This window comes from Marmota marmota, unplaced genomic scaffold (assembly GCF_001458135.2).
Source record: "Marmota marmota marmota unplaced genomic scaffold, marMar, whole genome shotgun sequence".
Classification (NCBI taxonomy): domain Eukaryota; kingdom Metazoa; phylum Chordata; class Mammalia; order Rodentia; family Sciuridae; genus Marmota; species Marmota marmota.
The window spans coordinates 3,584,199-3,594,987 of NW_026000164.1; the positions used below are offsets into that span (position 1 = coordinate 3,584,199).

The 10,789-nt window shown below is 51.1% G+C and overlaps 1 protein-coding gene across 1 annotated transcript in view; it reads left to right on the forward strand.

The window, feature by feature from the left end:
* Nucleotides 1–1,555, forward strand: part of Znf467 (zinc finger protein 467) — a 6,693-nt gene extending 5,138 nt beyond the window's left edge. The window contains 1 exon segment of the mRNA XM_048786746.1: nt 1–1,555. This exon segment is cut by the window's left edge and continues 16 nt beyond it. Within this exon segment, the coding sequence (XP_048642703.1) occupies nt 1–1,244 (1,244 nt within the window). The 3' untranslated portion in view covers nt 1,245–1,555.
* The last annotated feature ends 9,234 nt before the right edge of the window (nt 1,556–10,789 follow it).

Consider the following 10,789-nt stretch of genomic DNA (forward strand, 5'->3'; position numbering starts at 1 on the left):
CCCCCTGCGCCTGCCCGGACTGCGGCCGCAGCTTCACTCAGCGCGCCCACATGCTGCTGCATCAACGCAGCCACCGCGGGGAACGGCCTTTCCCGTGTTCCGAGTGCGACAAGCGCTTCAGCAAGAAGGCCCACCTGACCCGCCACCTGCGCACACACACGGGCGAGCGACCCTACCCGTGCGCGGAGTGCGGCAAGCGCTTCAGCCAAAAGATACACCTGGGTTCGCACCAGAAGACCCACACAGGCGAGCGGCCCTTCCCCTGCACTGAGTGTGAGAAGCGCTTTCGCAAGAAGACGCACTTGATCCGGCACCAGCGCATCCACACCGGCGAGAGGCCCTATCAGTGCACGCAGTGCGCACGCAGCTTCACGCACAAGCAGCACTTGGTGCGGCACCAAAGGGTGCACGAAGCAGCTAGTCGAGCCCAGCCCTCTCCCGACGCGCCTTCTTCGCCGCATTCCCCCGCCGAGTCCTCCACCCCGTCCCCTCCTGGACCGAAACCTTTCTCCTGCTCTGACTGTGGCCTGAGCTTCGGCTGGAAAAAGAACCTCGCCTCACACCAGCGTCTGCACCGCAGCGAAGGTCGCTCCTTTGGGTGCGACGATTGCGCACTGGGAGCCACCGTGGACCCTGCTGCCGCCGAACCCTTAGCCTGCGTGCCCCGTGGGCCAAGTTGTGGGCCAAGTTGCGGCCCTGCGTCGGGCACAGTGACGCCCCAGCGCACCCCCTCGGGCGAAAGGTCTTTCTTCTGCCCTGACTGCGGGCGCGGCTTCGCCCACGGACAGCACCTGGCGCGGCACCGGCGCGTGCACACGGGCGAACGGCCCTTCGCCTGCGCGCAGTGCGGTCGCCGCTTTGGCTCGCGGCCCAATCTTGTCGCCCACTCCAGGGCCCACAGCGGCGCCAGGCCTTTCGCCTGTGCTCAGTGTGGCCGCCGCTTCAGCCGCAAGTCCCACCTGGGCCGTCACCAGGCGGTGCACACAGGCAGTCGCCCCCACGCCTGCGCCATCTGCGCCCGCAGCTTCAGCTCCAAAACCAACCTGGTCCGCCACCAAGCGATCCACACCGGCTCCCGCCCTTTCTCCTGCCCTCAGTGTGGCAAGAGCTTCAGCCGTAAGACCCACCTGGTGCGGCACCAGCGCATCCACGGCGAAGTGGTGCACCAGGCCTCGGAGACCGACCTCTCCGCCCCAGCCTGGCCGGCTCCTACAGAGGTGGCACCGCCCCCGCTCTTCTTCTGAGCCGAGTTCTCACTAGGATCCTTCCTTTGCTCACAGATTCCAGAGAATTGTGCGCCAGAGGGCCTGGGCTGCTGCCGGAGGCCTGCCCTCCTTTGGCCACCGTCCTATCTTCAGTGTCTAGGGAGATGTCCGCAGAGCCTGCCCAGCTTTGACGTTCATGACAAAGATAGTGCAGAGAGAACCCCTGCGGCTCATGTGGGAAAGCAGACATTTCCTAAGCCAGGAATGGTCAAGAGCCGGCTGGGTGGAGAACCTCTACCCAGAGTGAAAGAATCTGTGTACTTCAAGTGGTATTAAAGTTCTAATCTGCAGTTCTGGGGCTGTTACCTGAGCTGGGGAAGGCAAGCCTGACTCCTCCATCCCCTCCCCACCTCCATGCACAGGAAAAGCCTCTTCCCTTTTTGTCACGGATGGTTGAATTTAGCCCGCTGCCGTTAATTGGCTTTTCCAGATCAAATGTTATATGCTACCCTGGTTCTTGCTTCTAGTTCAGAAATTTGGCAGAACGAGATCTTACAGCACATTCCATTCCCCACATGCCAGGAACTGAAGACTAGGGCTGAAGGGAAGGCAGAGAGGGGCCGCTTGCCCTTGGTCATACTTGGGGCTTCCCAACAGTAGCCTCACCTGTGGCCGGCCTGGGCAGTGAGGAAGTAGTGAATGAAGGCTGCACACTCTCCACCAGGTGCTCTCCTGGTGAGGGGCGCTTGCTCAGGAGCCTCCCCAACTGCATCTGCCCAGCCCAGGCAGCTGTGTGAGCTGGGGCTGGCTGGAGTTGGGGGGAAAGGCAAGGGAATGGGGCACTGGATTTAGGAATGAGTAGTCTTAGGTTTGACTGCTCCTCTGTGTCACAGGGGACTTGGAGCCCTGCGTTTATTCCTCTGGACCTTGGCTTTTTCATTAAAATGAGAATTGATATTGACAAGGGCTGAGACCCTTCCTGGTTCAATATCACTAGTGCCAAAAAATAACCCTAGCAAACATTTAATGGGTGCTCATTGTGTTCCAAGAATGGCACTAGGCACCAGGAACAACGTGCAGCAACAGAGCAAGGACCCTGTCCTCACAGAGCTCACAGTCAATGTAAGTGCCAGGGTACACACAGAGGCTTTTGGAGTGCATAGTAAGGACATCTAAAGGTCTAGGAGAAGTCAAGGGAGGTTGGATTGGTGAGGGTGCTGCTGAAGTGAGGTGTGAAGAAGGCATGGGAAGCAGGAGGTGGAGCCAGGTGCACGTGGGAGAGGATAGTGTGTGGGAAGTCAAGCAAGGTCCAGCATGGCTGGAGGGGATGAGAGGCCAGAGAGGTGCTTGAGAGCTAGAAAGGCCTTTAGTGCATGTGCAGGAGTCTAGAATCTATCCAGCAGAGTGGGGGACCACAGCAGGGTTTAGGCAGGGCAGGGATGTGGCCATGTTTACACGAAAGGTGTGGGGCTGAAGGGTGAGCCTGGTGGCCTGCACTTCAGTTGTCCACATGCCAGGTAGTGGTGACCTTGGACCATGATTTTGTCAGACGGGATAGAGAAGTGATGATTTCAGGAGATACTTAATAGGCAGATGGTACAAGACTTCTTGAGGAGGAGTGGGGACATTGGTGAGGTTGGCCTGATTTCTGCTTGAGGAACTTAGATGACAGTGACTTGCCCTCAAGAAGGGTTACGCAGGAGGAGGAGCAGCATGCTGGGTGACCAATCTTGCACCTGCTGAATTGGTGTGACCCATTAGAAATAGATCATACAGGCGCTGAGGGTAGGAGAGGGCTGGAATGGAGACAGGTGGGCCTGAGAACCATCCATGTGTTTTGAAAATTGTGGGGGTATGGGTGAGCTCCTCAAAGAATTCAGTGTGAAGTGAGAAAAGAGGAGGCCTGGATCGGAACCCTTTGGAACATCAGAATTAGGGGATGACATTGAGAGAATCCTATAAAGAAGATTGGGAACTTGGAGGGTGTCAGAGAATAGAAAGGAAGACCCTGAGAGGGGACAACAAAGGAGCCAAGGAAAGAGCGTCAGGATGCAGGAAGCAGGACAACTGTGGCGAGGTCACAGGAGTTAGAACATCTGATTCCTGGGATTCACGTCCAGGTGATCATTGGCAGAAGGTGAGAACAGCATCGGTGGCTGGGGAAAACTCAGAATGCAGTGGCAGGTCACAAAAGCCAAGTCCAAGAGCAGGTGGAGGAAGATGGGATCTGGACACAGATGAGGGCTGGATGCTAGATAGGAAGCCTCTTTTGCTGGAAGGCAGGCAGGGGGCGGGGCATGAATGCAGGTCCAACTATCCTGGCACAAACTATTTATTTTAGAATCACATATCAGTATGTCACAGTGCTCTGAGAAGCAAAGCGCAAATTTGCTATTTTCATACAGAAAAGAATTTTTTTTTATTAATTAGCTGCAGTCACGAATGAGTAGGTGACTCCTGGTTAATGTAGGGGTGGCCATAAAAAAGCACCCCCAGAGTATTTTAAATATCTGGAAATTTCACATAAAAATCTGAGCTTCTAGCTCCTCTTGTGAAAATTAGAAGATTTGGCAGTAGAAGCCGGTCTCCTTGGACTGAGGGATGGGAGTCTCGCCACTCCTAAAGCCTGGCCTGGCTTTTGTCTCTGAAACTGCCTACCTGTCTTTTTAGGCAGTGACTTGTGATTCCGCTGAAAAGTAATCTCACAGACTTTCCAATTCAAACACATGAAAACAACATTTGTGTTGGTTATACTAATGCCTTTCCTTCTCTAAACATTCTGGAATTCTTGAGTAAGAACAGCTTTGAGATCCTGTGTATTTGGTGGGACCTACCACGTGCCAGATATTTCCAGGATTTTTCCCTCTCGCAAAGATTCTCTACAAGGCATATCTTTGTCCTTTGAACTTGTTTACAAATAGTCCATGTGCTTAGTGTCAAGCCTGGTGGGGACCCAAACAGAAGATGTGTGCTCAAAAAATGTGCCCTGTCTGCAGTGAAGGGCTGAGGTTCCTGTCTAGACGCCATCGATGGTGGTCTCATTGGAATCAGCGCATATCCCATGCCACCCTAGGTATGAGCCATCCCAGGTCCAACTATCCCGGCACAAACTATTTACTTTAGAATCACATATCAGTATGTCACAGTGCTCTGAGAAGCAAAGCGCAAATTTGCTATTTTCATACAGAAAAGAATTTTTTTTATTAATTAGCTGCAGTTTATTTACTTTTCCCTAATATTGTCCCCCCCCCCCAAAAAAAAAGTAGGTAATGAGTATAGAGTGGCCATTGTGGGCCTAGTATGTACTAGGCCCACAATGGCCACTCTATACCACAGACACCTATCTGTAAGAACTTTCCTTCTGGTGGAGATGAGACGTCTATGTCCATGACTGAACATAAGTGCTGATGGCTTTCCAAGGACTCTGAACACCCGAGGGAGCAGACAGACCTTGAGGAGGAGATGGGTAAAATGTGGAACAGCATAGCTTGAGTTTGGATTGGTGCACAGCAAAGGAAGGGAGAGAGCAAGCTCTGCCTGGTGGTCCTGGTAGCTGATGGTGACCTCCACATTCCTGTCTCTCCTAACAGGTTAGAAAACTTTGTTCCATCTCTCGAATGTGAGGGAGATTACCAAATTCACTCACCCAATGTAGACATCCAACAAGTTCCCCTGGATTATAATAGCCACTACAGATAAGAAGCACGGGGGTGGGGGTGGGGGTTGGCTGACCCCACTAGGCTTCAACCTAGTGATGCCTAAGTCTTTATCCATGACTTAGTTTTTATCAGGATCTTCAGTTCTCTGCATCCCAAAGACACAAATGCATGTAGTCCACTTCCTGTTGTTACAATGCAATATCTGAGACTGGGTAATTTAAAAAGGAAAGACATTTATTTTGGCTCCTGGGAACCCAACATCAGTTGGTCACACTGGTGAGGGCCCCATGCTGCTTCATAACCTGACAGAAGCCAGAAGGGCAAGTGGATGTTTGTGAAAAGCTCCAAACACAAGAGGCAACCTTGTTCTGTAATGACTGTTTTCACAGTGACTGAAACCAGTCCTACAAGATAGGGAACTCTCTACCGAGAGGAGCATCAACTAGTGAGAAAGGCATTGATCTCTCTAAAAGACCTAATCGCTCCCTGAAGGCACCGCCTCCCAGCACTACAGTAGTAATCATGTTTGGGAGGAGACAAACCATATTCACATCATAGCACACACTGCCACCCATCTCAGAGGGGTGAGCTGGGCGTCATCTATCTCTTTGCTATTAGTTTCCAGAATTTGCATGGCCATAGACTCAGGTGCTCTTTATATTTGATAGCCAGGGACTCACTCGTGTCCAGTGGACACATTATCTCTTCTATGTCCTTTCTCTGGGTCCCTCCCTTCTTTCAACCCACACTAGTCTTCTAACCTCCTTCCGATTTAGATATGCAAGATGTGAGGAATCTGAAATGTAACTCAGCCCATAGTGTTCTGCTGGCTGTCTTGATGGGCAGAGGTGGGAAACGACAGAAGACAGCACAGCCCTCCTATGTGGGAGGTTAGGAGCCCAGAGACTGGAGCAGAGTTCTAGTTAATAGAGAGTTCTACTTAATATGTCTCTTGCCTGTTTGGGATTTTCAGCTCATCCCTAGGCTCATCAGGCTCCTTAGCACATAGGCACCAATTAACAGGCACCCAAAGTATCCATAAACTTAGCTCCCCAAGTTGCTGCTGTCTTTTCAATTTGAGGAGGAGGGGAAGTGGTCAGTGAACGAGCCAGCCTGTGTGTTTTCAATAAACCACACGGGCCATGGATTGCATTGTGTTGGAAAGATGCCCAGAATGCTGCTTCCCATCTATGTGACCCCATGTCTGGGGAACTAATCGGTAATTGAGAGGGTGTTTGGCAGGGGTGGAGAGGGTGTTTGGCAGGGGTGGAGAGGATGTTTGGCAGGGGTGGAGGTGGAGCAAAGTGAAGTGAGAAGACTTTAGCAATACTCTATCCAGACTCTAGTGAAATAAACCTGTCATGTGATTCATAGGACGCAAGAATCTTCCTGGGTGACCCAATCTCCCACATCTCCTCTCTCTTTGTCTGCAGGGTTCAACGTCAAGAGGAGACATCTGCAAATCTAAGTCAGAAAGATTCCAGGTGTGTCCAACTTGACTGACTCTGGCGGACAGGAAACTCTGGCGTTTTAATCTGCCACTCATAAAGATTGACTGAGCTTTCAACTCTACCCAGCCCTATGCAAATATTGTAGAGAACAAAACAAAAGCTCATGTCCCCTGGAGTTGATTGTTTAGATGTATGACACACTTGTGGCTCACTTATGGGCCCTGCATGCCGGGTGCTGTGGGAGACTGAAGTAAGAGCCATAGTCTCTGACTGGTAAACGCAGACTGCAGCTGGAGGAGAAGGCTGGGTTTCATGATCCACCTAGACCATCATGTGTAGTGAGCTGGGTCTATGTATTGCCTCCTATTCTTCAGGATAGGGTAGGGTGTGGGCTGGAGTGGACAGGGGTGGTTTATGGAGGGAGGAGGGGTCCTGGGGGAATCTTGAAGGGTGCTAGGACTGGAACAGACAAGGAGGAGGCACAGGAACCCAGGATCAACACAAGACCACGTGCAAGGGGTTCAGGCCACAAGAGGTCGGCTGTTTGTAATTGTAGGTTAGGGAGAAGAAGGGGTTATCTTGCTTAGTGTCAGTGCAGAGAAAACCTTCCTCTGCAGGACTGATAAATATTGGAGGTGATAAGTATGATGATTACTCCGTTCTTCACACACTGTGTGTGTGTGTGCACCAAAACATCACACTCCATCAGTGTGTACAGTGATTAGCATCAGTTTAAAAAACCGAAACTCTGTACCCATTAAATAGCAGCTCTTCATTCTCCCCTTCGTGCTGCCTTTGGCAAACAGCATTCTATTTCCTGTCTATGAATTTGACCAGTCTAGGTATCTCATATAGGTGGGATCACATAATACTTGTTTGGATTATTTTACTTAGTGTAAAGTCTTCAAGTTCCATCCATGTTGTAGCATGTATCAGAATTTCCTTCTTTTATTTATTTATTTATTTAGTGCTGGTGATCAAACCCAATTTCCTTTCTTTTTAAGGCTGAGTAATATTCCAGTGTACATCTGTAATACTGTTTGTTTACTGATTCATCTGTCAATGGACACTTGGGTTGTTTCCAACTAAAGGCTGTTGTGAATAATGCTGCTGTGAACAGGAGTCCTTATTTTCAGCTTTTTTGAGAATAAATCCAGAAGTGAAATTACTACATCACATGGTAATGCCGTTTTTAATTTTTTGAGGAGCTGCCACACTGTTTTCCACAGTGGCCATACCATTTTACAGCAGTGCTCAAGTGTTCCAATTATGTAGTCCCCTACCACGTTATCTATGGCTTCACTTTCTGTGGTTTCAGTTATCTGAAGTTTCAGCTACCTGTGATCAATCACAGATTGAAAATAGTAAGTGAAAAATTCCAGTAATAAAGAGGTAATAAGTTTTAAACTGTGCAGTGTTCTTCGTATGTGATTAAATCCCACACCTCCCTTCCCACCCTTTCCATGATGTGAATCATTCCTTTGTCCATTGTATCCACATTATATATGCTACCCACCCGTTAGCCATTTGGTAGCCATCTCCATCACTGAATCAACTGTGGTGGTATTATAGTGCTTGTGTTCAAGTGAGCCTTATGTAATAATGGACATGAAGTACAAGACTAGGGATTCTGGCAATTCGGATATGCCCCAAAGAGGCTATAAAATACTTCCTTTTCATATTATCACAGGAAGGGTCAATATAATACAGTAAGATAATAAAAGAGAGACCACATTCATATAACTTTTATGACAGTATATTATTATAATTCTACTATTTTATTGCTTGTTATTGTTGTTAATCTCTTACTGTGCCAAATTTACAAATCGAACTTTACAATGGATATGTATATATTGAGAAAAACATAGTATACATAAGGTTCAGCACTATCCATGGCTCCAGGAACCCACTGGAGGTCTTCAAACATACCCCTGAGGACAGGGGGACCACTACATCCTGGCCAACACTTGCCATTTCTGACTTTGATAGTGGCCATCCTATGGATGTGAGGTGGCATCCCATGGAAGTTTTGATTGGCATTTCCCTAGAGCGGGGACTTTTCAACACCAGACTCTACTGTCCCCTGGCGGAGAGGAGCCTCACAGAGCACTCACAGACTCGTGGGTGGGTCCAGTGGGTCAGAGTGTGACAGGAGTGTAAAAAAAGGGTCATGCGACGCAGAGCAAAAAGCAATGAATGATGCCTGGTGGGTCTCTGAGGAGACAGTTAACTTGCCAGGATTGCAGGCTTCTTGGGACTGGGTATCCAGCCAGCCAGGCCACCTGGTCCCACTAACCTGCAGCATGCAGGTGTCTGTCTCCTGGGAGAAGAGAGAGGGTTCCTTCCCCCACACCAGGACCACAAGTAGCTAGTGGGGGGCGGGGGTGGAAGAGACCTGAGAAAAAGCCACTGCAGGTGGGCTGAGGCGCTCACCTCCAGGAGTGATTGTCAATGGCAGAGACACCCCAGGGCACAGGCGCCGTCTGTGTCAAGGCTTGGACGTCAGCCACTGTTTCAAACATTTAGAATTGCCAGGCAGGGGGAAATGTATGATGTGACATCCTGAACAGAGGCATTGGGCAAAGGTGACTGGTGTCCTGGCAGATGATGTTGGGGGGACACCAGGCAGGGCAGACAGGCCAGGCTAAGAGGAGCGAGGAGGACATGGAAGGAAGAAGGTGGCGAATCTCGGGTTGTATTCATGGAATATGTGGGTGGGAACCTGGGAAGAGTCCCCATGTGTTACGGATAGGGGACACTACCCAACCTGGGCAGAACACCAAGCTTCAGTGTCTGAGAGTTGCTGGAAGTCTCCTGCCCCTCTGCTCTCTGCTATCTGCCCTGTGCACAGGGTGGCTGTGCCTGGCAGCACTGCGTGCACCTTCTGGGGTCCCTTACCAAGTGTCACAAGGCAGGTGCTCAACATGACAGGGGTCTGTCTGTCCTCTCACGGCAGGGGAGGCCAGGTCTGTAACTGTGGTGGGCAGGACCACACACGCTCCCCCTGCGGGCTCTAGGGGGACCTGTCCCTCTCCTTTCCCCATCTCTCCTTCCCCTGCAGGCACCTCACTGCCATGTCTGCTGACCTCACCTGACACTCCGTGTCTCTTTTCCTCTTATAAGGACACTGGTCATAGTGAGTGAGGGCCTTCCTAACAACCTTATCTCAACTTGATCGTGTCTGCAGAGGCCCTCTTTCCAAATAGGGTCCCACTCACAGGTGGGGGTAGAGTTAGGACTTCGCCACATCTCTTTGGGGGATGCAGTTCCACCCATATCAGGGACCTTGAGTGAGATCTGGAACTTGAGTGGAGGCTGCAGGAGGAGGGGCTGAAATGCTCCTGTGTCGGGAGGGCTGGGGCTGGGCCAGCTCAGCACCCTCAGAGGAACCAGCAGGAGCTCTCGCACCTGACCCTGCTGTGCCAGAAGAGTTGGCTTTGGAGATGCAGAGTGCCATTCCAACAACCCGGAAGAGGACAAGCATTTTGCTTTGCTCTATTTGTGTTACTTTATTCTACAAGTGATCTTAAGACTTACGTTTTCTTCTCTATAGTGAGATAGCCTGGACACGACAGTAACCGCTGGACCTCTTAGGAGACAGACTGAAAACTGTGTGTGCGTGCTAGGGTCTCTGTGATGGACATGGAGGGAGGAGGGAGACAGCCCCATGGGGTGAGGTTGTCTCTGAGGTAAGAGGGTTGGAGGGGAGCTGGGGGGTGGTGGGAGGTGGGCTGGTGGGTGGGCTCTGCTCCGTGTCTGGAGGAAGAGGGAGGGGCCTGCAGAGGTGGGCGGGGTGGGGGCGGGCCCTGCAGACACATGGGCCTCTCATAGGGAAAGTTTCCTTCTGCCCCAGGGACTCAGGATCCTTCCCTAAAGTTAGGATGAATTTCAAGGCCTCAGACTCCCTCTGCTCCCACAGGAAGACTTAAACTGCTCCTTGCCCATTGATTCTTGAAATTGCTGTAATCAGAGACAATTGTTCCATTTCAGTCAGGGGAATAAAAAGTCCTCAGAGGAGGAGCATGGATGCCCAGGACTTGCCCTCTGCGGTGCTCTTTGGGACAGTGGACTGGAAGAGGCCGCGTGGTGCCTGACCAGGACTGAGGGTAGAGAAGCTGCCTGGGGCAGCAGGAGGAGGAAGAGCCCCAAGCCTGTGTTGACAGAGGGCTGCAGGACACAGATTCACACAACTGCCCTGACAGGGACAGAGCCCTCAGCCATGGGATTAGGTCAGCCTCGGGGCAGGGACATTCTAGTCAATGGAGGGACTTTGATTTATGTAATGGGCTTATGTAATGTCATTATGTAACATCATTAGGGGCATCGCAAATTGGATTCTATTTCTGGCTCTGCAGAAGCCAGAAGGGGGCTCTCCTCCAGTCCCACAGAACAGAGCTCCCTGGGGCTCAGAGCCCCTTGGTCCTGCAGGAATTTCTCCCCAGGGTCTCACTGGAGGGCTTTCAGGAGACCCTCC